This window comes from Mesoplodon mirus (assembly GCF_964341445.2).
Source record: "Mesoplodon mirus genome assembly, chromosome: 6".
Taxonomy (NCBI): domain Eukaryota; kingdom Metazoa; phylum Chordata; class Mammalia; order Artiodactyla; family Ziphiidae; genus Mesoplodon; species Mesoplodon mirus.
In genome coordinates this window covers 780598-808289 of record NC_138982.1, presented here as the reverse complement: position 1 = coordinate 808289, position 27692 = coordinate 780598, and the positions used below count along the sequence as shown (strand labels likewise).

Sequence of the window (27692 nt, the reverse complement as noted above, 5' to 3'; positions counted from 1 at the left end):
CCCAGCATACAGTCACTTTTTGTTGTTTAGTATGCATTTTAAAATAATGAGTATTCTATGGCTGTTGGGTAAAGTGTTTTATTTATAATGCTATATATAAATCAAATACATACATGTGTGTTATATATATATATATATATATATATATATATATACACACACACACATTGAAAATTGTGTTGTTCAGCTCTATAATTTTTTAATCCGATTTTTCTATTAGTACTGGAGAAAAGTGTGTTCCCCACTATGATTGTGGATTTGTCTATTTCTTCTTTTAACGCTGCTGACCTTTTCTTTATATATTTTAAAACTATGTTTTTGAGTACATACATATTTGAGATTGTGATACCTTACTGTTAGGTTATTCCCTTTATAATTCTAATCGTTATGAAGTGCCTCTTTTTATCTCTAGTAATGTTTCTTGCTTTAGAGTCTTGTCTAATATTGGGGTAGTTACACCAGCTTTCTTTTGGCTATTGTATGCATTGTATATTTTTTAATCCTTTTGTGTTCAGTGTTTCTGTGTCCTTATATTTAAAGTGTGTCTTTTACAAGCAGCATATATTTTAAAAACTCCATCTGACAATCTTAGACTTTAATTGGCATATAGTTTGTTGACATTTAATGTAATTACTGATATGTTAGAGTGTTATCTGCCACCTTATATTTATTTTCTATTTGGCTAACCTGTTTTCAATGTGCAAATCTTCTGGCAGAGCATTTTCTCAGGATTTTTAATGTTTTAACTAACAGTTTGTAGAGTTTGTTCTTTTCTTCCATAACTTTAATAATGTCACTGTATTGTGTTCTTTTGTCCATAATTTCTGTTGAGAAGTCAACTGAGGTCAACCGTTGTTCCTTTGAAGGTAATTTGTCTTTTTCCTCTGGCTGCTTTTAAAATATTCCCTTTATCTTCTTCATGTTCTTTGGTTTGACCGTCATATGCCTAAGTGTGATTTTACCCTAGCTGTGAAGGTTTGGGCTATTTTTTTTAACACTTTTGGAAAATTCTCAGCCATTGTTTGTTTAAATATCCCTCCTGCCTATTCTGTTGATTCTACTTCTACAACTATAATTGTATGTGTAGTAATCTTTTTTAAAAATATTTATTTATTTATTTTGGCTGGTCTTAGTCACGGAACATGGGATCTTTATTGCGGCATGCAGACTCAGTTGCAGCATGCGGGATCTAGTATCCCGACCAGCGATTGAACCGGGGCCCCCTGCATTGGGAGCGTGGAGTCTTACCCACTGGACCACCAGGGAAGTCCCTGTAGTAATCTTTTTCAAATGCACACATGTATCATGCCTTTTTCTGTATTTCCATTTTTTTTCTTGTGTTTCAGTTTGGATATTTTATATTAAACTAACTTTCCGTTTACTAATCCTCTCTTCTTTGCATCTATTGTATTGTTACATCTACTTAATGAGAAATTAACATAAATTATTGCCTTTTTCATGTAAACTCACATATCAGACTTTTTGGGGGGAGTAAAACAGGCTCTTTGCTGTTTAGAAGGTTATTTCTGAGTTGCAAAAATTCTCTTTCCATGGTTTTGTAATTCCTGTATTCCCCCATTCAGTCTTGGCTGCCACAAGTGCAAAGACACTTTTTCTTGCATCTTTAGTGGAACGATTGCCTTTTTCACTGCTAGAATTTCCATTTTTATTTCTTCTTCATAGATTCCAATTCTCAAATGAAATTCTCCACTTTTTCACCCTTTTATTCTACTAAGAAGATAAAATGGGGACTGATCACTTTCATCCAATCGAGGTTTGGCTGAATCAAGACTAGCCTGCAGTTTTGATAGGCTCCTATGTCTTCCCACTGAAAGCCTGGTGTGGTGGGCAGAAAAATGGCCCCCTAAAGACATCCATGTCCTAATCCCACAAACTGTGAATATGTTATGCTACATGGCAAGGGAGGATTAACGTTGCATATGGAACTAAAGTTGCTAGCCAGGCAATTTGGGAATAAAGAGATTATCCTAAATTATCTGTGAGGGTCAATGTAATCACAAGGGTCCTTTAAATGTGGAAGAGAGAAGCAGAAGAGTTAAGTGTCTGAATAAGGCAAAGAAAGCCTGCAGTTGCTGGCTTTGAAGATGGAATGGGCTGCAGTCACGAGCCAAGAAATGTGAGCAGCTCTAAAGCAGGAAAAGCCAGAAAATGGATTCTCCTATGGAGCCTTCAGAAAGGAGAGCAGCCCTGCTGACAACTTGAGTTTAGCCCAGTGAGACCCATTTCAGACTTTAGTCCTACAAAACTGTAATATAACAAATCTGTGTTGTTTTAAGCCACTTAATTTGTGGTGATTGTTACAGCAGCAATAGGAAACTAATACACCTGGTATATTCTTTGGGACCTCTCTAAGGTGTGGAATTATATTTTTTGCCTCCCTTTCCATGGAACTTCAAATTGTGCCAAATATCTTAAGGGGAGAACTGGTCATTTATCAGGCTTCGTTCTCTGCACCTCCATTCTCATTGGGATCTTGACTCCACTTGCGTTTTTCCAGCCGTGAGACTGCCAAAGCTCTGCTAGCAGGAGCCCTCTGCTCAGGCAAAGCCAGATAGATACCTCTTACCTTGTACCAGGAAGTGGCAAATTCCCCCAAGGAAATGTGGTTCCAGAATGTCATCTCACCTCCCTGGGTTACCCCTTCCCTTTTCCAGAAATTTGGCACCTCTAATGTCTAATGTTCTTAAATAGGTTTTCTGGTGGTTTATCCACATCTAGATGTGCTCAACAAGAGCACAGTTCTTGAATAAGTTACTTCACCATTACAGAAGCACAAATGAGGACATTAACTACAATTTTTAATCTTTATTTTTGAAGATTCTAGTATATTGTTACTGAATGAATGAATTTTACAAGTTATTGTGCTCACAACTGCTCTAACTCCTCATTTATTCATAACTTTGAAAGGAAATAGGGTCTATGAGGGCAGAGACCACATTCTTCTAGTTCAGCACGCTAACCCTAGGTTGGAAAACAGTGCCTGGTATAAGACTCAAAAAAAAGAAAAAGATCAAATATATGATAATTATGATGAATAAATGCATGTAAAGGATTGACTCAAAAGTAGGTTGAACAATCTTCTCTGTAGGCCTGTGGACAAAAACCAAATAGGGTCAAGAGGTGAGCATTGCTCCTAAGGTTAATGATCTACCTAAAGCTAACACAGCCTAAATCCAATAGACCAAGATGCCCTCTGACCTCCGAGTGGAGCAAACTCTGGAAAATTCCTATGTACCGGAACAAAGTCATATTGCAAAGGAAGGACATCCATAGTCCTAAAGCCATCTCTGTTGTTTTGGCACAATCTCTCATAACAGCAGAGCAGGAGGTTAGGAGATTGTATTGTAGGAAACAATGTAAAGACTTCACTATGGCCTTTGGAAAATTAGGAATTTGTGAATTTATCATTAACTGTGTGCGAGGCACTGAGCTAAGTGCTTTTCAGGTATTAATTTATAGCAACTCCATAAGGTAGGGGCTACTGTCATCCCCATTTCATACAGGAAGAAAGCGAAGCACAGAGAGGTTAAGTTACTTGCCGAAGGTCAGACAGCCAGTGCATGTCACAGCCGGCAATCAAACTAGGCAGCCTGCTTCCAAGTCCAAGCTCTCCCCATGTGGCCTCTGGCATTTGTCTCTGAAGCAGTTTCACTTTCCTCTTTCCAAGGGCCTTTGTGGTAATAAAAACAGTTTTTGAAGCGGCAGCACATTTGTTTAAACCCTGGCAACTTCAGAATTGATTAGGTTGGTCCTAGTTGACATAACAGATGAAACTCCCAATCTCAATGGTTTAACATAATGGAAGTTGGCTTCTTGCTAATAGAAAACCCAGATGGCAGCAGTGGTCTTGTTTTGTTGGAGAGGCAGGGATGGGGAGTTCACCTTCATAGCTCTGGTCAGTCATTCAGAGATCCAGGCTAAGAGATGCTCTGCCATCTTCAACATGTGGTTTCCAAGATTGCCTTGTGTATTGACATCTAGAATAAGGAATTGTGTAAGGCAGTACAAGAAGTTTCCATGAGCCAGGCCTGGAAGTGCTAAACATCACTTCTACCTATATTCTATTGGCTATAACTCAGTCACACGATCCCACTGAGATGCAAATATGATGGGAACTGGAATCCCTGGCTGGGCAACTTTGTCCCAGCAACAACACACACTATCAAAGAGGACCGCATGCCTTGGGTCTTTTGTCTCAGTTTGAGTTTCCCCAGAAAGCACACTTTTAGACAAGCCTTTCTAAATGTTTTATTTGGTAAGTGAAGAAACAAAGGTTAGAGAATGGGGAGGGGAGACAGGGATAAGAAGGCATCCAAAGGATGTACTGACAGGTCAGTTACCACTGTGGGGACTGGGGCTTAATTCCACTGGGGAAACTCTGGGAGCCAGGGTAGAATATTCCATTAAGAGGCTTGCAAACAAGAGTCTTTATACACGAACTCCTGTCAGTCATTGTTTGAGGGTTTTTTCCCATGGGTCATAAATCACCTTGCCTTCTAGGATACTGTGCAGGTGGCTAAGCAGACTTCTGGTGTCAGAGAATGCCTTCATGCAAAGGAATGCAGGTGCTGGCAGTTGGAAGTTTCCCAGTATGTCTGTGAGTGGTAAGGCTGAGGGGATATGTATGGGATACTAAGGATCTGCTACACAGTCTCAGCCAGAGTCCACCGGATGGTCCAGTGACATGTGGACTAACAAGACCAGTTGTTGCCCACCCCTCACCCCCACCCAATCGCATACCTGATATACAGTGGTGGAGCAGGGACGGAATAATTACAATAAAATTCCTTTTCAGAAAGGGAAGGAGGGGAGACTCCTAGCTGTTGCTGATCAGCATTAACTTTGAAGTCCTACTGGGCAGGCATTGGGTGGTTCCTCGGCCTGATTAGACCCAGGTTCTGCTCTCTGAAAGCAGGTCCTTTGCTCATTGCTCTCCAAGGTCCCTGGCCCCTCCCTCTGGGATGGTCTTCCTTTTCTATCAATATTATCCTCTCTAGCCAGGTCTGGATGGGGTACTGAGGAGCTTGTGCTCCCTGGGGGCTGTATGACTTTTCACCCACTTCCGACTATGCAAGCTTGAAGGTTGTACAAAGTTTGAATACTCCAGATTTCTGGTTTTCTTCACAAAACAATGAACCTTCAGAACCTTAGCAACCTTCAGATCTATTTGCTCCCAGTCAGTTTCACACATACAAGACAAGGTCAAGGGCAAGGCCTGACTGATGAGGCTGGTGAAGATACATGAGACACGTTGATTGTTCCATAGATAGCAAAAAGGAAGAAGCCAAAGGTGCCAACTCCCTGGGTCCTTACCCACACACCAAAAAGGATGACACTGACGGGGCTGGTGACTGCAACTTGAGTTGTGGGAAACCCCACCACTGGGGAGCCAAATCTAGATGGTAGCTAAGTCGTTTTATATTCTGTAGCTCTATTCTGAGGGGAGTGGTGCAGAAAGCCCCACACTTCATCAGAATCTGGGAGGTGATGAGAAACTATCTGATGACCGCCTTCCGGGGGAGGCAGGAAGACAAGTGGGAGGTGGCCTCCATCCTCCCATGTTCCTGCAGGATCACAGAGTGTTTTGCCTCACATATGCTGCAATCCCAACCTTAGCCTGCATGGATGTGTGCACGTTTGCCAGGAAGCCATGGCAGAGCTGCTCCCCTACAGTAGCTGCCACACCCACAGTTCTCTCCTGGACTAATTTTCATGCCTGATTGCCATCCTTGGCCCCAAACCTTTCTCTCTCAATTAATGGTGCCTACCCAGCTTGGGTGGGAGGACCACACTCTTAACTAGGTCTTTTCCACGTGGATGGGTTGTAATGTACGTTTGTTCTGGAAAACCTCTCTTGGGTTTGTCTCTCACTTTTAGAGCCTAGATGCAGTCAGCTTTTCCAACCCTGCAAATCGCCAGTTTTGGACTTTTTAATTCCTTTTATTTTTTGCTTGCAAACAAGCCAGTTCTTCCCTGAGTTTATCACTTTCTTATAATGCCTAATTAAATGCAGCCAATAGCAAACAACACGTGCCAGTAACACTCCATTTTACCTCCTCTTCCCAACACTTCAGCAGACCCAGTAGGCCTATGTTCTACCTTCCAGGTGGTACTGAAGACAACAGTTTAAATAAATATTTTGCCGCTGCAAAGACTATTTCTGCAGCAAGAAAGATCATTTACTAATCTCATTTTTTAATTATACATCCCCTTATTTGTACATATTTATTCATTTATAGCACTGGAAACAAATCTAAAACCCTATCACTGAAAAAAAATCTACTTTTACTTTATGTTTTAGTTTTGAGAAATCTTACGTAGCAAAACATAACAAGAAATACTCATATTCCCACCACTCGTATTTTAAAAGTAACCATTTTGTCGTATTTGTTTCCTGTATTTTTTCATTTTACAAACAGATAAAGTTCCCTTTAATTCTACTCCAAGCAGGATCTGGAGTGACTGGCTCTAGGTGACAGAAGTGCCAAGGAAACAGGGAAGGAAGGGGGTGGTTAATGCCCAGACCCCAACTTCAGAGGCAGCTGCCTGAGGACACATCACTATTCCCGGCTGTCACCAACATCTTCATGGACCACAACCCATATAATCATTTTCACCTTTTCCTAAGGGACTGCTATTCAAGCAAACGTTAATATGCATCAGAATCATCCCGAGGGCTTGTTAAAACACAGAGCAGTGGCCCCATCCTGGACCCCAGCAGACCTGTGGTCAGACTCAAGAACACTCACATCTAACAAGTTCTCAGGCGATGCTGATGCTGCTGGTCCAGACACCACACTACCTAGAGAACCACTGCTCTAGCTAATGCCCAAGACTAGGTACCTCAGGGACAGACACAGAACCTCTCTGCCCATGTGGAGACACAGAGGGGAAAACTTGTCACCTGGTCTCCTATTCTGAAGAGGAGGTCAACTCCCCAGCTATTCCAAGCCAGCCACGAAAAGCTAAAGGGTCGATTTCATTTTCATCCTCCTCCTCTTCAGTAGCAGCATCTATGACCCCCCTCCTCCTCCGCTGAGCATCCACTGGGCCCCAGAAATGTCAGGAACGGGCTCCCGCCCCGGTGCAGAGATGGGTGGCAGGATGTGACAGGGAGCACTGCGGTGGGTCAGGAAGGGCAGGGGGGCTCCAGTCACGGCGCCTCTGCTCAAACCCAGGTGCAGCCACCTCCCGGCTGTGTGGCCCTGGGCAAGTCACACTGCCCCTGGGCCTCACCTTCCCATCTACGTGATGCTGCCAGCGACGTCCATGCTCTAGAGGACTTCCGAGCAGAGTGAGCAGAAGCAGTGCAAGCATGAGCCCTCTGTCCACTGTGACATGCCCCACGATAGACCTGCTCCTTCACGGTGGACTGCGGCTGTGCCATCTCTCTCTCTTTCTTTTTTTTTTGTTTAACAACTCTAATAACTTTGGTTTCTTTGTAAGGCTTTCCTCACTCCCTCCCTGACAACAGGCCTTTACCTTTGAGCCCCAGTGTTACTGATTCTGACTCACCTTCCACAGGTGTGTTCACACACTGCTGCTCTTTGCCATCTTGAGACACTAAAAACGATTGAAGTACAGATCATGAAACTGTCACATTACTCAGGTCCTGATTTTCTCAATCTCAATAGTCAAGAATAAAATGAGGAAAACCGCTAGCTAATCAGTTTGTCATTGGCCATCAACAAGCGGAGATCCCGCAGTCCTATTTCGCCTCCTCTCCGCTGACCTGTGCTATCTGAACATTAGGTTCCATCCCAGACTCTGCCCAACACTCGGGGGATTACAGAGAAAGGAAACGAGATGCTCACTGCAGCGGGTGCTGTGGCGCTCCTGAAGAAGTTGGCAAAGACCCCTTTGCACCAGGTGTGTAATCCACGTCATCCTGACATCTTCCTTCCCTTTAGACCGCTTGGCCGTGGTAGCTGGTGAGTACATTCGGGGTATGCTGGAGGAAAAGGAATCCAGTCTGCCAGTCCATGGAGTCAAAAAGACCGGGACGCAGTCTTAATTCTACCACTTACTGTGACCTTGAACACGTCATATACCTTCCCTAAGCCTCAGTGTTTACATCTGTAAAATGGAGATGCCACTGTTTGCCTCACAGAGTTGTTTTGGATGATAATACATGGTTTCTCAGTATAAACGATTTATTACAGAAACCTCTTCCCTGCTTATATTTTTGGATGTGTTAGGGCCTCCTCTAAGGCACTTCTGGCCTGCGGCCCCACCCGCTAGCCGTGGGCGCTTGGCCAGCTCCCAGCGGAGCACAGGCCCGCGCTTGCAAGCCCTGATCACGAGGCTCCGACCTCAACGCTCCTGGTACCCCTCGCCCCCGGCCCAGCGCGCCACGCGCTCCACCCACCTCCGCCGCCTTACGTCTCCGCCGTCCTCCCGCAACTGCGGTGCCGTCACTTCCGCAGGAAGGGGCGGGCGCGTCCGCGAGGTTGGCGCGAAAGTTGGGTGGCGGTTAGGCAACTTCCGGGTCTGCGCTTGCTAGGGTCGGGGGCGCCGCCGGGGGCGGCGGTTGTGCGCCGGCCTGGCGCCCAGCCCCAGCCGCCGTCCCGCCGGCCGCGCGGCTCCCCACTCGCCGCCTGGAGACCCCCAGGCTCCACGGAGGTGAGTGCGGCTCGGAGTAAGGACCCAGCTCCCTCCCCCCGCCCCGCTGGGGTGTCGCGATGCTGCCTCTGGCCTTCGGGGCCCTGGTTTCCGGACCTTGTAACCGGCCCCTGGACCGGCGGATAGGACTTAGACGCCGGAGAGGGAGTAACTGCGGCTGGACCGAGAGCCGGGCCTTTCCCTGGGACCTGGGGAGCTAGAGCGTCCAGCCTTTTAGGCGCCTGACTTTGCTGGCTGGCTTTCATGTTTATATTTGAAGTCCGTTTACTAAGGGCTGAACCTACCTCGAGGGCCGCGGATACCCGCAGGGACCGATTCGTTCTGAGCATCCTTAAGCTTAATGCAGTTGAATGACTGTTGGCTTAGGGGACTTAGCCCCAGAGCAAAGGTCCTAGATGTATTCAGTTTAGCGACATTAATTTCGTTCTCTGATTTGCAAGGATTGGTGTTGTCATCTTTTTCCTTGATTGTGCCCACGTTCCAGTGTTTCTTACAAATCGTAATGGACGAATTCATGGGCAAGGCCGGAATGTTTTTCCTGGGGCATTCTTGTCTTCGCAGAAAAATAGGTGCTTTAAACATTTAACTTAATATGTAACGTGTTTTTCTTCTTGTTAATGGTTCCTTTATTTTGACAGTTCAAAAATGTCCCAAAATGACAAAGAACCGTTTTTTGTGAAGTTTTTAAAGTCTTCAGACAATTCTGAATGTTTTTTTAAAGCTCTTGAGGTAAGACTACTTGAAAATGTCTTGTTTGATGCTGTGAATCCATTTTCTTGTTTTTAGTGTTTTTGATTTATTAGGCCTTTTTGTCTTAGTCATAGTTATTTTATTTTCATAATAGTTTTACTGTCGTCTACATTCATAGGTATCTCATTGTTACACATTTTTGAATTGACATTAGTATATCATTATGTATTTTGGGGGGCTTGAAATCTTTAATGACATTTCTATTGAAAGCGATGGACCTACTATTCTTGGAAATTGTTTTCTTTTGTCTGCTAACCATAGACCTTTGTGTGCTGAAAAAATTTGAGTCAGTCCTATATTGGTTACACTTCATTTTTGTTGTTGTTAATTGTTAACTATGTCTCATTATGTACAGTATTATATTATCTAGGTAGCGTAGGGCCTTGCTACTCACAGACCACAGTAGCATCACCATGGCCTGAGAGTTGGACCCCAACTCAGACTTAGCAGTTGGAATCTGCTTTTTAACAAGATCCGGTGTACTTTAAAGTTTAAGGAGCACTGTTGTAGCAGGTTTTTCTTTAAAGTTCATTCATTGAGCAAACAATTATTGAGTGTCCATCATCTAAGAAGCACTGTTCTAGTACTTGGGATATATCAGTGATAAGAGCAGGCAAAGATCCATGCTTTCTCAGAGCTTACCTTCTATCCTAGCTGGAGGAAATAGACATTAATCAGACATATAAATGAGTAAACTCTAATGTTAGAGGTGCCAAGTGCTATGGGAAGAGAAAAACAAAGCAGGTTAAGGTGTTCTGGAGGTTGTTTGTTGGGGGAGAAGGGAAGGTTACAATTTATTTTAAATGGAGTGTGATCAGGGTAGACTTTATGGAGAAGATGATATTTGAGTATACTTGAAGGAGGTGAGAAAATGAGGCATGTGGATATCTGCAGAGGAAGGTTTCAGGCAGAGGAAATAATCATACACAAGCCCTGGGAAAGTGCTTGCGGTGTCTGTCCTGCTTTAGTGTGGCTATAGTGTAGTGAACAAGGGATGTGGAAAGAATGCTAAGGTATGCTTTAGAGAGTAAGAGTAAGGAGGTCATGAAGGGCCTTGTGGGCCATGGTAAAGACTTTGGCTTTTTCTTCCAGTGAGATGGAGAGCCACTGGGGACTTTTAATTGGAAGAGTAACATGATCTGACTTAATCGTTTTAAAAGGATCACCCTAAGTATTTAATGTAAGGACTTCAAAATTTGTTCAGAAAATATTCGAGTGTTTACTGGGAGCCAGGATATTTTGGCAAACAAGATAGATCATGAAATTTTCATTCTTAGAAGGGAGAGAGACAAAAACAGTATGTGTATACGTGTGTGTGTGTGTGTGTGTGTGTGTGTGTGTATATATAATATCTATGTTATTTTTTCTTCATAAAATACACTAGAGGGATAGGGAAAGAGTATTTTAGAAAAGGGTGATAAGGAAAGGCATCTCTGAGGAAGTGACATGTGAGCAGATATGGTTGAAGTGAGGTAAGTCAGGTGAAGTCCTGGGGGGAAGAGTATTCCAGGCAGCGGGAAAAAGAGTAAAACCTCTAAATGAGGTTATGCTTAGTTTGTTCTAGGTTACAAAAGAAAGCAGGAGTGGCTAGGGAAGAGTGAGCAAAAGGGTTTAGAGGAAGAAGGTAAGTGCGGGGAGACAGACAGGGTCCAGACTCTACGGTCTTGTAGGCAATTGTAAGAAACGTGGATTTTATTCTGAGTGTGGTGGGAAGCTGCTGGAGGTTTTGAGCAGGGTGATATGACCTTTTTTGTATTGTTAAGAGATTACCAGCTGCTGGCTAGAGAATAGATTTAGGGGAAAGGAAGGAGAAGGAACCCCTTGGAGACTTCTGCACAGGTCTAGTGAGAGATGACGGTTCCTTTCAATAGGAGAAAGGCTGGGTTTGAGATGGATTTTAAAGATAGAGTTCATAGGGCATAAATACAGGTGAATTATTTCATATGCATTCTTACTTTTTCTTTCAGTCAATAAAAGAGTTCCAATCAGAAGAATATCTTCAGATTATTACAGAAGAAGAGGCATTGAAAATGAAGGAGAATGATAGATCACTTTATATCTGTGACCCTTTTAGTGGCAAAGTCTTTGATCATCTCAAAAAGGTTTGCTAACTTTTAGTGTGTTCTTTCAGGTAGTCTGTTTTTTGGGTTGTTTTTGCTTCAGTGGACATAAGTTCTTTACTGATCGTGAAGTATTTTGCAAATTATGAATTGAGAGGAATCCTTTGGTTTTGGAAGACCAGAATAGTATTTTTCAAGGTTAATCATTACAGTAGGCTTTGGTTAGTATGTAATTTTTATATTTCAGGGAATTTAACTTCACTTAGAATAATTTAACCCTGTAGTAATGAAGCGTTTTATTGATGAAGTACTACTGTACTTAAACTCAGTTTGATTGCAAGATATATTAGGGAAAAATAGTAGAGTAGGAAAAGACTTCAGCGTAATCCTTGGTTACTTACTGTCTTTCCGATGTGCTCTTGAATTTTAGTACCTGTACTTTGTATAGGGTCTGAAAAATTATATGCTAAAAGGAAGCATTTGGGGGCCGAGCATTGCTAATATACCATTGAGCCATCTTATTTCTTTTTGTTGATTCTAGAGTCTACTGACTCATTACTTTTTTGGTGTCTGGAGAAGAGAGAAACATTGAAATAAAAGTAAACTGGCTGTAATTCCATCCAGAATCCAAAGAAGTGATTCTTGTTTGAAGGAGAAGAAAACATAGAAGAGTAGGTAGCTGCAGTACTATCTGTACAGTATATGGAAGGTCTGTGCCCACCTTTGCCAAAAGCATTGTTGGTCTTACCCTCCTTTTGGAAATAACACCGCTTGTAAGATAGAAGCAATAGCATTGAAAACCCAGTTTTCTTATGACTGACTGGAAAGATAGTAATAATCATTTACCCTGTAGATATTTACATCGGTCATGCTTTGGTGACTTTGGCAGCTGTAGGCTTTTTAGTCTGGGTTGGATGTGCTGATGTTGAGCAAGATTGTCACATTTCTCAGTTATCAATGAAAGTGATACCTTAGGAGAAGTCTTTGTGGGTCTTCCTTGGAAAGACATTGAGTTGCGAACAAAGTATTTAAAAAACAAATGTAGGAACTGCCTAGGATTATACATTTTTTGTAGCAGAATAGGTTTTTTAGAGGGGGGTTAGTTGGGCTCTCAACACTTTTTAACTGCTTCATTGGCTGGCTGCTTCATTTGAAAAGTACATGTAGATATATCCTAATTATTATGGCATAAGACTGTTACTCATATCCCCTATCACTAAGATTGTGTTTGTTTCAGAGATTAAAATTTTAGTGGCAATTTTGAGTCAGTGTGGCTTTTGGAGCCTATTTCTTTTGATAGCCTGCATTGTTTGATTTGCTTGTGTGTGTATGTTAACGTGTGGTGTGTCTGAGAAATTATATAGTGGTTATTTTTTTTTCTTGTAACAATTTGGTGGTTTTTCTGCAGTGGTCATCAACTTCTGTAAAGAATTGGTAAATACAGTATTACAAAATGTAATTTTATAAGACTGGAGGACTTTTTCTACTTAGTAAAGTTTCTCTGTTTTTGTAGCTTGGCTGCAGAATTGTTGGTCCTCAAGTAGTCATATTTTGTATGCACCACCAACGATGTGTCCCAAGAGCTGAACATCCAGTTTATAACATGGTTATGTCTGATGTAACCATATCTTGTACAAGCCTGGAAAATGATAAAAGGGTAGGTGTTGCGGTATTGAGTGAAATATCATGGTCAATATGTATGTATTTCCACACTTAACTTTTCACTGTGTAGGGGATATTTTGAAAGACCTTGACTTGGTGTTTATGACCGATAACCAAGTCAAGATGACAGTGTATACCTTTTTTTATTTTTTAATAAATTGAATACAGTGGAATCTTTTATTGCAAACTGGCTAGTTGAAGTTTTTTGTTTTGATTTAAAAAGGAAACTCACTTTTTTTCCTGTGTAATTTTCCCTGTTTGTTTTTGAGTCACATTTTCCCACCATAGTTGCTTAATCTTTTAAAAAAGGATTGAGATTTACATATAATATATGTTTTTATATATTCTATATATAATTTGTATATTTTTAAGTATCAATATGTATGTAGCATATTAAAATATATAGTGTTTACTGTAGAACCAACATAGTTAAATTCATGGAGTTGCAAAAGATAAATGTAGGAAAATAATGTATATAAAGGTAATTATTCTAAAATGTATACTTTATCTTCCAAAAAGTAATTTCATTAATTATTTAACTTTATAGTGGTGAGAAACATTTGTGCATTCAAGCTAACAACAACAAAAGATGTTTATGGGATATTGTATAAAAAAATGGAAGAGATATTGTTTGTTTCAGTATTAATAATATATTTTCTTTGGGGGCTACAGGAAGAAGTTCATAAATATGTACAAATGATGGGTGGACGCATATACAGAGACCTTAACATATCAGTAACTCACCTTATTGCAGGAGAAGTTGGTAGCAAAAAGTATTTAGTTGCTGCAAACCTGAAGAAACCTATTTTACTTCCTTCTTGGGTAAAAACACTTTGGGAGAAGTCACAAGAGAAGTAAGAAAGATATTCAGATATTTTCTAGATTTGAATAAATGATACATTCAATCATTTTGGCACATTGTGGGTTTTCATAGGGGAGGTTTTATGGTATCCTGTTTGGATTTGTTATTTGGGGACAAAAATAGGATCATTACTCTTCTCTCCAATGAAAACAAAAGATAATCTACAAGCTCTTATTATCAAGGTATAAGTTGATAGGTGGAATGGGCTATGGGCTTTAGCATTAGCTACAAGGTAAGAAATGCTTTGATAATAAAATGGTTTTCAGAAGTAAACATTTATAAAATAGTTGAGAAAATCAGTGTGGCAACTGTAGCTTTTATGCTGCGTTTATCCTTCAATACTGTGCCAACATGTTAAGATGGAGAGTAAATTTTAGCCACTTTGGCATTCGTATTCCCTCCCAAAAGAGACATATTTAAGGTTGAATATAAACACATATAAGCCATTAACTGAGATGTGATCATTCAGTAAACATTAACTCAGCCCATTTTATGTACCTGGCTTGAGTTAGGCATTAGATATAAGTGGAGAGCAGAACAGGACAGCATCCCTGCCCTCATGGAGCTTAGAGCCTATTTCAAAGGATAGAATTGAGTTTCCATTAGAATTAGATTAACAACCAATAAGTGCAGGTACCACTGTTTGAATTAAACAGGCATTTTCCAGTCTTCCTTTCAACACCATCTAGCACATCCTAAACACGTCTCCACGTTGGCACCCTCATTCCTAGCCTGTTTCGTCAGCACATCTGCCTAGCACGGCAACAGAATGATAATGATATTTTTGTTGGCATTCTGCCCAAAATCATTCCTTATTATTTGTATAGTATGGAAAAATTAAAAGTCTGTTTTTCTAGTAGGCAACCAAAGAAGCTTTGGGTTTTTAGGTAGAAATTTAGACTTACAATTTGGAAAATGCACCACTTTCACCAGCATGGATTTACAGTTAATGAAATGTATATTTTCCCGTAAAACAGTTTTATTTGAGAGACTCTGAAACATTAGTTTTTATTAGAGGCATGGTTTGAGCTAGATGAGCAATTAGTATCATTCGAAGTGTGTTTATCAGTTTCCCTTTTCTTAATAATGATTAAAATCCTAAAAAATGAGGAAAGCATTAGTGATATTTCTGTTGTTTGTCATTATTCTTCTGGTAAAATTTAAATTATCTGGTATATTTAATTTGTTAATGTTTTTTCTTTTTTATTGTTTGTTTTCCCCAGAAAAATAGCTAGATATACCGATATAAACATGGAAGACTTCAAGTGTCCTATTTTTCTTGGTTGCATAATCTGTGTCACTGGCTTACGTGGCTTAGACAGGAAAGCAGTTCAGCAACTCACAGTTAAGCATGGAGGTCAATACATGGGACAGTTGAAAATGAATGAGTGTACACACCTCATTGTGCAAGAACCAAAAGGTAAAACTGTTTCCCAAATGAACAAATGCAACATTTTCTTCTATTTAACATTTTAAGGTCATCATAGAATACCTTTTACTTCTGACATGTCATAAATCTGCTATGATTTTTTTTCTTGCAAACATAGTTTGGTTTATAATCTTTAGAAAAATTACATGACTTCCCAAGTCTTTATCAGGTCATTGAATAAATATTAAAAAACAAAAATTTCCAGTGGTGTTTTATCTAAATTTATTTTCAGATCTTTTTTTTTTTTTTTTTTTTTTTAAGTCCCCACACGGTTACCCATTACTTAAGAGATGAGAGATTTGGATGAATAACAAGAAAGCTAATAGATGTCACTAAATTACATTTCTTTCTAATTATAAATTTTAAAGGCTTGTCTTAGTTTTTAATTGAATGAATCAACCTTACTCAATGAACTGCAAGTTTTAACTTGAAGATGCACCTTGCAGAACATGAGACAACTAAAAGAAGAAAAATATATTACCAAGAAGAAGAATTCCTTAAAATTGCAGTTAATTTTAGTGTTCTATAACCTTTATTCTGGAGAATATTTTTTACCAGTACTCTTAAAATGTATAAAAATTGATAAGAGCAGAGTTTTATTAATATTTTATTATATCTTTTTATATCTATACTGTGTTTTATTAAGCTCCCTAAATAATTAAAATTAAGGAAAAAAATTAAAATCAATTAATAATTGTCGTTAAGTGAGAACTTTGGGTATGGCCAATTATGATATTATGATTGTGAGTAAAGTTGATAACTGCTATTGGTTTTCTGAATCTGAAGACAGTACATCTCTCAGCTCTCAAGAACTTCAAAGAAACCTTTCTTGTTATTGTTTACTATATATTGTCCTCAGTTTCTCTATACCGTTTCAAAATACATTGTGTTAAAAAGTTTTTAAGGCAATAAAAGATACGTATTTTTAATATGACTTATTTAACTGTTTGCCTCTCTATCCTGGACTTCAAGTAGAATCCTTTTGACATAGGAGTAGTCTCTTGAAAGTTGGTGTTTTTTATATTGCAGACATTTATAATTTTCATGGTTATTTTATACAATTTATTAAACCACATAATTCTGTGAGTTATCCCCATGTTACAGATTAAGAAAATGGTTTAAAGAATTTAAATGATGGAGGCTGTACTCGAAAATACTGAGTTAACCCCCAGTTGCCTCTGTCTCTGTGAAGTTTTGTAAAAGATAAACCCCCCCTCACATAGCATGTGTATTTAACAACACATAGAAAATACAATTGAGCAATAACCTAATATATTACCTTTTAATACACTGTATAGCATACTGTTAAAAGTAAGAGTAATTGCTAGTAACTTTAATTTTGTCCCAGGTAGATTTTTTTTATAACCTGTCATTTAAATATTTCTGCAAAGATTTTAATGGTTTGCATTTCTCTCTCTCTCTGTTTCTCTTTCTTAATGAACATAATAGGTCAAAAATATGAATGTGCCAGGAGATGGAATGTACACTGTGTGACTGTGCAGTGGTTTTTTGACAGTGTTGAGAAAGGTTTTTGTCAGGATGAATCCATATATAAGACAGAGCCTAGACCAGAAACAAAGACTGTGCCTGCTACTTCAACTCCTACTAGCCAGATCAGCACAACTAATAGTAAGTCTTTTTTGGATTAAAGTAAACAATCAGCTTTGAGACAGTTTTCTGTGTAAGAATTGATTTGTTAATAGGATCAGGGAGGTACAGTAGGGAATTCCATCTTTTTTTGCTATGCTTCCAGGTATAATTGTATAATAACCAAATTGTATTAAAAAATTAGTCCAGAACTCCTGATATTTCTTTTTATAATGCGTACTTTCATACCCTCATGTAATGCACAAGATTATTAAAGAAATTAAGAATATTAATAAAGACTTAAGAGAATTAATTTATTAGTTTGCTACAATTGTTATAGATCATCTATATTCATATAAAATTTAAAACCATTTCTGTTTTGGAGGTATTATGTTGGCAATTTAACAAATGTTATAAATTTTTTTTCAGATGTAACTTTGCTGGACCTTAAAGCCAGCAACTTCAGATTTTTATTGGAAGCAAGTCACTATTAAGAGAATGTATTAAATATATTTTCATTTAAATAAGATATGAGCCTTAATTAGTTTCATTTTCCCTTTTCATACTTTGCCATCAAGACTTCAGTAAAAGCATTTGAATCTTACTTTAGAAATTGTTCATGGCTCTTTTTGTATAAGAAAAGTTCATGTGTAGGAAAATATGTAATCACAGTTATTTTATTTCCATAAATTACATCTTTCTTTTTAATATGTAGGTTATGCTCTTTCAGATGTCAGCCATATTTCCAACAGCAGTGCAAGTTGCATAAATGAATCGATATGTAGTTCAGTTCTTAATAGCAAAGTGGAGCCTACACTTGAAAATCTGGATGTCAGTGCATTTCAGGCACCTGAAGATTTATTAGATGGTTGTCGGGTATGTCTTTATCATGTAGTAAATGCAGTAAGTGATAATATACTTTAGTACTTGTAGCTTCACTTTGAAGACCCTTCAGAGTTGGGCTTGTTCCTTATTTACATAAGCCCTCCACTCTAGCTAAGCAGATGCACTCATTAGGCCATGTCTGTCTTTTAGCTTAGGGGCTCTCTGCCTGGGATGTACCTTCATCTCTCATCCATTAAAAGTTCATATCATTTTTTTCAACTCTTCTCTGAACATTCCTAATAACTACCTTAATCTTCCATCTGCTGTGTTTTGAGAGCATTTAGTTTCTGAACCACTTAATGGATTTTTATTTATAGCTATCATTTATTAAGTGTTTATAATATGCTAGACACTGTGCTAATTATTTCATATACATTGTTGATACGTTTTGTATATAATCCCATTTAATTCCCACAAATAACTCTAAAACAGATGATATTGAGACTGATACTTAGAGGATTAAAGTTCCTGTTCAGAATCTCACAGACATTAAGTAGCCAGACATCTACTCCAAAGCCTGTATTCCTAACCATTAGGTGCACTGCTTTGATCAATATCTCTTGAGCTATTTTATTTTTTAGTGTCTGAGTAACTATCTTATAAGTGCCTTTGATGGGATCATCATATATATCTTCTAGAACTGAATACTTAATATATTCTTGTTTGTAGAATCAATAGGCTAAGCATTAATTCTAGAGTAGCAAAGATTTAACCTTATTTTATTGATAAAGAAATTGGGCAAATTACCTTCCTTTCTATACTTTTAAAACTTAACGGTTTACTAGTAGAACAGGAAGTGTGTTGTCTAATCTTTTATCTAGACTATACTAATTCTGGATATGACTTAATTATTCTTATAGAAAAACATGATTCCTCATTTTTGTTAAAGTGTATTCTAGTGATGGAGGTTATTTAGTTTGGGATATAAATGCAGTTAGGAATAGATTGGTCATTAAGAAGTTTTTTAAAGACACGTTATGTAAAATAGAGTTGAGGATGATTGTTATATTGATTAAATTCATTTAAATACATACATAACCCTGTCCGTGCCTCCAGAAGTATATATATACATATTGATAGTTAAAAATAAGTTACTGCTTACATGTCATCCTAAGCATTCTGCTTAGCTCTTTGACTTAAATTTTCTTGTTTAATCAACTCTGTGAAAAAGATATCTCAATATATAAGTGAGAAAATTGGTTTAAGGAGTCTGAGTATCTTGAGGTGGTCATGTGGTTAATCATTGGCAGCTGAACCAAAATTTAAACCTAGCTTTTCTGAATTCAAGTGTTTAACGCCAGTTTATTTCTGTAATTACTTTAAAATTTAAAAGTGGTAAGACCAATTTAAGAAGCTACCTGATTTTAGAAATTGCTATGCACTAATGTTCAGAAGATAATTGAATTATTCTGGCTTCTATTTTATTTAAAGCCTCAGAATACTTATCAAGTAATGTCTACTGTAAAGGGTAAGAATGCTATGGGACTGTGAAATGATAAAATTTAAGAATACTTTAAAATTCAAACCTTCAGAATATACTTCACTTCCTAATGTATCTTAAAATGTAAACAAGAGTTGTCTTATTTACACGCAATGGATTTAGATATATGCTTTTAATAAATAGGTTTCTATTGAGAGAAATAAGCCATTTTAAATACATTGAACTAAATGTTTTCTTTCTTTGCAGATCTATCTTTGCGGTTTTAGTGGCAGAAAGCTAGATAAACTGAGAAGACTTATTAACAGTGGAGGTGGAGTTCGTTTCAATCAGCTCAATGAAGATGTAACTCATGTTATTGTGGGAGATTATGATGATGAATTGAAGCAGTTTTGGGATAAATCAGCCCACAGGTTTTGTCAGTTTTTAATTCAAAGCAATTTCTACTCTAATAATTTTTTTTAAATTGCATGTCCTGACAGTTATGTAAACTGCATGGCAAGTGGGATTGTGGTCTTTATAGTTTAAACTAATATATAACTATGTACTGTTTTTGTAGGCCTCATGTAGTGGGAGCAAAATGGTTGCTAGAGTGTTTTAGTAAAGGTAATATGCTTCCTGAAGAGCCATATATCCATGCTAACTACCAGCCAGTGGAAATTCCAGTTTCAGATCAACCTGAAAGTAAAACAACCCTTTTAAAAAGGAAGAACAGCAGCTTCTCTAAGAAAGACTTTGCTCCTAATGAAAAGCATGAGGAAACTGATGAAGATCTGCTCTCTCAATATGCAACTATTAACCCAACCATAGGTAAGAAAGAGTGATTAGTGTTTACAGTCATTAAATATTCTGGTAGCAGAATACATACATATGTGATTTCTGCCAGGTTCTCTAGAATTTAGTTAAACTAACGTTTTTCTTGAAGTTTTTTTATGTGTGTTACTTCTTTTTTTTAAGCAGGCAAGGCTAAGGGATTCTGGACCTTCTGACTCCCTCTTCTCTCTTCAACTCACTTGTTCCTCTTAGATCTGTTTTATACACAGGCATTACTTGGTTTGTGTGAGTTTGTAACACCCTGAACTTTTATTTTAACCTTGTAACAAATGTCTCTTACTTGGTAATCCTGCTCTTTGATGGATATAATGCTGCACTGTAGACTACCATCTGAGGATTTAGTCTTCTCAGTGTGGTAAGCAAAATTGCCAGTAAAGAGTTGTGGGCAGCATTTCTTATTTTTTTATTCTTTATACTTTGTTATTCTTCTCTCCTTTTGGCTTGTTCCCACCCCCCACCCTTTTTGCTTCTTTTTTCTGTTGTCGTTTTATTTTACCTTGTTGCAGTTGTTTCAATTATAGTTTTATTTTTTCCTAATATATTTTGTATCTTTCTAATTGTATTTTGTTTTTTATTCTTTGATATTGTACTGCTCCATCCCTCCCCTCCCCTCCCCTCCCCCATGAGTCTTATGGAATCTTGGTTCCCAGGCCGGAGGTCAGGCCCGAGCTCCTGTGGTGGGAGCTCTGAGTTCAAACCTCTGGACTAACAGAGAACATCTGACCCCAGGGAATATTAATTGGAGTGACACCTCCTGGAAGTCCTCATCTCAGCACCAAGACCTTGCTCTATCAAACTGCCTGCAGGCTCCAGTGCTGAACGTCTCAGGCCAAACAACCAGTAAGACAGGAATACAGCACCACCCATCAAAAAAACAAAAAAACCAAAAAACTATGTTGCAGATGATGGAGCAAGGTAAAAACTTACAAGACAAATATATGAAGACGAAATAGGCAACCTACCTGAAAAAGAATGCAGAGTAATGATAGTAAAGATGATTCAAAGTCTCAAAAACAGAATGGAGAAAATACAAAAAACATTTATCAAGGATCTAGAAGAACAAAGGAGCAAACGAACAGTGATGAACTACACAACTACTGAAATTAAAAATACTCAAGGAATCAATAGCAGAATAACTGAGGCAGAAGAACGGATAAGTGAGCTGGAAGATAAAATGGTGAAAATAACTGCCAGGGAGCAGAATAAACAAAAAAAAGAATGAAAACAGGAGAGTCTCAGAGACCTCTGGGACAACATTAAATGCACCAACATTAGAATTATAGGGGTCCCAGAAGAAGAAGAGAAAAAGAAAGGGACTGAGAAAATATTTGAAAAGATTATAGTTGAAAACATCCCTAACATGGAAAAGGACATAGTCAATCAAGTCCAGAAAGTGCAGAGAGTCCCATACAGGATCAATCCAAGGAGAAACACGCCAAGGCACATATTAATCAAACTGTCAAAAATTAAATGCAAAGAACAAATACTAAAAGCAGCAACGGAAAAGCAACAAATAACATACAAGGGAATCCCCATAAGGTTAACAGCTGATCTTTCAGTAGAAACTCAGCAAGACAGAAGGGAGTGGTAGGACATGTTTAAAGTGATGAAAAGGAAAGACCTACAACCAAGATTACTCTACCCAGCAAGGATCTCATTCAGATTCAACAGAGAAATTAAAACCTTTACAGACAAGCAAAAACTAAGAGAATTCATCACAAAAGCAGCTTGACAACAAATGCTAAAGGAACTTCTCTAGGGAGGAAACACAAGAGAAGGAAAAGACCTACAATAACAAACCCAAAACAATTAAGAAAATGGGAATAGGAACATGCATATAGATAATTACCTTAAATGTAAATGGATTAAATGCTCCAACCAAAAGACATAGACTGGCTGAATGGATACAAAAACAAGACCCACATATATGCTGTCTACAAGAGACCCACTTCAGACCTAGCGACATACACAGACTGAAACTGAGGGGATGGAAAAAGATATTCCATGCAAATGGAAATCAAAAGAAAGCTGGAGTAGCAATACTCATATCAGACAAAATAGAGTTTAAAATAAACAATATTACAATAGACCAAGAAGACACTACATAATGATCAAGGGATCAATCCAAGAAGATATAACAATTGTAAGTATTTATGCACCCAACATAGGAGCACCTCAATACATAGGGCAAATGCTAACAGCCATAAAAGGGGAAATTGATGGTAACAATCATAGTAGGGGACTTTAATACCTCACTATCACCAATGAAGAGATCATCCAAAATGAAAATAAATAAGGAAACACAAGCTTTAAATGTCATTAAACAAGATGGACTTAATTGATATTTATAGGACATTACATCAAAAAGCAGCAGAATACACTTTCTTCTCAAGTGCTCATGGAATATTCTCCAGGATAGACCATATCATAGGTCACAAGTCAAGCCTTGGCAAATTTAAGAAAGTTGAAATCATATCAAATATCTTTTCCATCCACAACGCTATGATACTAGATATCAATTACAGGAAAAAAATCTGTAAAAAATACAAACACATGGAGGCTAAACAATACACTACTAAATAACCAAGAGATCACTGAAAATCAAAGAGGAAATCAAAAAATACCTAGAAACAAATGACAATAGAAACACGATGACAGAAAACTACTGGGATGCAGCAAAAGCAGTTCTAAGAGGGAAGTTTAGCAATACAATCCTACTTGAAGAAACAAGAAACATCTCAAACAACCTAACCTTACACCTAAAGGAATTAGAGGAAGAAGAACGAAAAAACCCCAAAGTTAGTAGAAGGAAAGAAATCATAAAGATCAGAATAGAAATCAATGAAGTACAAATGAAGGAAACTATAGCAAAGATCAATACAACTAAAAGCTTGTTCTTTGAGAAGATAAACAAAATTGATAAACCGTTAGCCAGACTCATCAAGAAAAACAGGGAGAAGACAAATCAACAGAAATGAAAAAGGAGAAGTAACAATTGACACTGCAGAAATACAAAGGATCATGAGAGATTACAAGTGACTAAATGCCAAAAAAATGGACAACCTCGAAGAAATGGGCAAATTCTTAGAAAAGCAAAACCTTCCAAGACTGAACCAGGAAGAAATAGAAAATATAAACAGACCAATCACAAGCACTGAAATTGAAACTGTGATTAAAAATCTTCCAACAACTAAAAGCCCAGGACCAGATGGCTTCACAGGCGAATTCTATCAAACATTTACAGAAGAGTTAACACCTATCCTCCTCAAAGGCTTCCAAAATATAGCAGAGGGAAGAATACTCCCAAACTCATTCTACGAGGCCACCATCACCTTGATACCAAAGCCAGACAATGATGTCACAAAAAAAGAAAACTACAGGCCAATATCTCTGATGAACATAGATGCAAAAATCCTCAACAAAATACTAGCAAACAGAATGCAACAGCACACTAAAGGGATCATACACCATGATCAAGTGGGGTTTATCCCAGGAATGCAAGTATTCTTCAATATACACAATTCAATCAATGTGATACACAATATTAACAAATTAAAGGATAAAAACCATATGGTAATCTCAGTAGATGCAGAAAAAGCTTTTGACAAAATTCAGCACCAATTTATGATAAAAACTCTCCAGAAAGTGGGCACAGAGGGAACCTACCTCAACTTAATAAAGGACATGTATGACAAACCGACAGTCAGTATCCTTCTCAAAGGTGAAAAACGGAACCATTTTCTCTAAGATCAGGAACAAGACAAGGGTACCCACTCTCACCAGTATTCAACATAGTTTTGGAAGTTTTACCCACAGCAGTCAGAGAAGAAAAAGAAATAAGAGGAATCCAAATCGGAAAAGAAGTAGTAAAACTGGCACTGTTTGCAGACGACATGATACTATACATAGAAAATCCTAAAGATGCTACCAGAAAACTACTAGAGCTAATCAATGAATTTGGTAGAGTAGTAGGATACAAAATTAATGCACAGAAGTCTCTTGCATTCCTATATACTAATGACAAAAAATCTGAAAGAAATTAAGGAAACACTCCCATTTACTATTGCAACAAAAAGAATAAAATACCTAGGAATAAACCTACCTAAGGAGCTAAAAGACCTGTATGCAGAAAACTATGAGACACTGATGAAAGAAATTAAAGATGATACAAGCAGAGAGATACACCATGTTCTTGCTTTGGAAGAATCAATATTGTGAAAATGACTATACTACCCAAAGCAATCTACGGATTCATTGCAATCCCTACCAAACTACCAATGGCATTTTTCACAGAACTAGAGCAAAAAATTTCACAATTTGTATGGAAACACAAAAGAACCCAAATACGCAATGCAATCTTGAGAAAAAACCAGAGCTGGAGGAATCAGGCTCCCTGACTTCAGACTATACTACAAAGCTACAATGATCAAGACAGTATGGTGCTGGCACAAACAGAAATATAGATCGATGGAACAGGATAGAAAGCCCAGAGATAAACCCCCACCTCTAATGTTCACCTTATCTTTGATAAAGGAGGCAAGAATATACAATGGAGAAAATACAGCCTCTTCAATAAGTGGTGCTGGGAAAACTGGACAGCTACATGTAAAAGAATGAAATTAGAACACTCCCTAACACCATACACAAAAATAAACTCAAAATGGATTAAAGACCTAAATGTAAGGCCAGACACTATCAAACTCTTAGAGGAAAACATAGGCAGAACACTCTATGACATAAATCACAGCAAGATCCTTTTTGACCCACCTCCTAGAGAAATGGAAATAAAAACAAGTAAACAAATGGGACCTAATGAAAGGTAAAGCCTTTTGCACAGCAATGGAAACCATAAACAAGATGAAAAGACAACCCTCAGAATGGGAGAAAATATTTGCAAATGAAGTAACTGACAAAGGATTAATCTCCAAAATATACAAGCAGCTTATGCAGTTCAATGTCAAAAAAAAAAAAATCCAAAAATGGGCAGAAGACCTAAATAGACTTTTCTCCACAGAAGATACACAGATTGCCAACAAGCACACGAAAGGATGCTCAACCTCACTAATCATTAGAGAAATGCAAATCAAAGCTACCATGAGGTATCACCTCACACTTGTCAGAATGGCCATCATCAAAAAATCTACAAACAGGGCTTCCCTGGTGGCGCAGTGGTTGACAGTCCGCCTGCCGATGCAGGGGACACGGGTTCATGCCCTGGTCCGGGAAAATCCCACATGCTGTGGAGCGGCTTGGCCCGTGAGCCATGGCTGCTGAGCCTACGCATCCGGAGCCTGTGCTCCACAACGGGAGAGGCCACAGCAGTGAGAGGCCCGTGTACCGCAAAAAAAAAAATCTACAAACAATAAATGCTGGGGACGGTGTGGAGAAAAGGGAACCCTCTTGCACTGTTGGTGGGAATGTAAATTGGTGCAGCCACTATGGAGAACAGTATGGAGGTACCTTAAAACACTAAGAATAGAACTACTCTATGCCCCAGCAATCCCACTACTGGGCATGTACCCTGAGAAAACCATAATTCAAAAAGAGTCATGTACAACAATGTTCATTGCAGCTCTATTTACAATAACCAGGACATGGAAGCAACCTCAGTATCCATTGACAGATGAATGGATAAAGAAGACGTGGCAATGTATACAATGGAATACTACTCAACCATAAAAAGAAGCAAAATTAAGTTATTTGTAGTGAGGTGGGTGCACCTAGACTCTGTCTTACAGAGTGAAGTAAGTCAGAAAGTGAAAAATACCGTATGGTAACATATATGGAATCTAAATTTTAAAAAAAAGGTTCTGATGAACCTAGGGGCAGGACAGGAATAAAGATGCAGACGTAGAGAATGGACTTGAGGACACAGGGAGGGGGAAGGGTAAGCTGGGATAAAGTGAAAGAGTAACATTGACTTATTTACACTACCACATGTAAAATAGATAGCTAGTGGTAAACATCTGCCTAGCAGGTCCACCTAGAGGGTTGGGATAGGGAGAGTGGGAGGGAGACGCAAGAAGGTGGGGGTATGGGTATATTCGTATGCATATAGCTGATTCACTTTGTTATGCAGCAGAAACAATATTGTAAAGCAATTATACTTTGATAAAGGTGTTAAAAATTTATTATGAACTATTCAATACATCCAAAAACATACAAAGAATAATTTAATGAGTAACCGTATACTACTAATCTAGCTATTAGAAAAAATAAAATACTCTACTTGGTCAAAATTCTCCTGTGAATCCCTTCCCATTTTCTTTGTGGTTTACAACGTGTATATATCTGTAAGTAATATATGCACTACTTTGTTTTGTGTGTATTTTGACTTACATAAGTGATACATGGTATGTACTCTTTTGCTATCCTAATCTCAGCATGAGAGATATTCATCTCATCCAAGTAACTGGTTATGAATGTACCACACTGGTATATGAACATACCACAATTTATTTTCCCACCTAAGGATATTTTTATTGTGTTTTTTTTGGTTTTGCTTTGTTGTTTTGCCAATGCAGTACAAACCGTACTGCTGAGATTGTTCTTATGCACGTCTCTGTGCACATGAGCAAGAATTTTTCTAGGGTGGGCATGGCTGATTCCTGGGATATGTACGTCTTCCACTTTCTTACATAATGCATATTGCTTTCTGAAGTGTTTGTTCTAGTTTACCACTTTATACTAGAACAATAGTAAGGATTCCTATTGCACATCCTTTCAACATTTAGAATTTCCCATAAGGCTTGAAATTCTTATTAATTTGATGGATGTAAAGTGGGATCTCATTGTGTTTTTAATTTTATAACTGATTGCTAGTAAGGTAGAGCATCTTTTTGAGTGTTATTTGATGAATATTTTAAAGTAGTTGGATTTTTCAATCTGTTATTTTGTGGTTTATGGTTTTCTATTTTATACAAGTTTTCCTATCTGAGGGTCATAAAGTTATTTTTATGTGTATTTTTTAGAAGTCTTAAAGTTTTGCCTTTCCACGTTATGTCTTCAGTCCACATGGAGTTGATTTTTGTATTTGATAAGAAGTGTTCAGATTATCCATGTGGATAATCACTTGTTTTCACACTTTTTATTGAATAGGCCATCCTTTCTCTACTAATTTGCACTCCTGCCCCGTCATTTATTAAGGGTCTGTTAAGTGGGGATCTGTGTTTAAGCTTTTTTTTTTTTGCAGTACGCGAGCCTCTCACTGTTGTGGCCTCTCCCTTTGTGGAGCACAGGCTCCAGACGCACAGGCTCAGTGGCCATCGCTCACGGGCCCAGCCGCTCCGCGGCATGTGGGATCTTCCCAGACCGGGGCACGAACCTGTGTCTCCTGCATCGGCAGGCGGACTCTCAACCACTGCGCAACCAGAGAAGCCCTAAGCTTTTTATTCTCTTCCATTGAGATACTGCACTGATAAACCATCTTATTATAATATCCTTGTGTAATATGTTTTGATATCTGAAATAAAAGGACTCCAATTTTCTTTACAAAAGTGTCTTACCCTTTTTTGGACCTTTTCTTCTAATTTTTAAAATTAG

General features: G+C 38.3%; 1 protein-coding gene across 2 annotated transcripts in view; it reads left to right on the top strand.

Annotated features, from left to right (window-relative positions):
• The first annotated feature begins 8563 nt into the window (after nt 1–8563).
• Nucleotides 8564–27692, top strand: part of TOPBP1 (DNA topoisomerase II binding protein 1) — a 70203-nt gene continuing 51074 nt past the window's right edge. Inside the window, exons 1-10 of one of the 2 annotated variants that reach the window (XM_082625275.1) lie at nt 8564–8643; nt 9282–9372; nt 11361–11495; nt 12967–13110; nt 13788–13969; nt 15201–15397; nt 16856–17035; nt 17709–17869; nt 19566–19729; nt 19876–20126. In XM_082625275.1, the coding sequence (XP_082481401.1) occupies nt 9289–9372; nt 11361–11495; nt 12967–13110; nt 13788–13969; nt 15201–15397; nt 16856–17035; nt 17709–17869; nt 19566–19729; nt 19876–20126 (1498 nt within the window). In that variant the 5' untranslated portion in view covers nt 8564–8643; nt 9282–9288. Of the gene's footprint in view, nt 8644–9281; nt 9373–10485; nt 10574–11360; nt 11496–12966; nt 13111–13787; nt 13970–15200; nt 15398–16855; nt 17036–17708; nt 17870–19565; nt 19730–19875; nt 20127–27692 lie in introns of those variants that run through there. The other variant, XM_082625276.1, reaches the window with a different exon arrangement.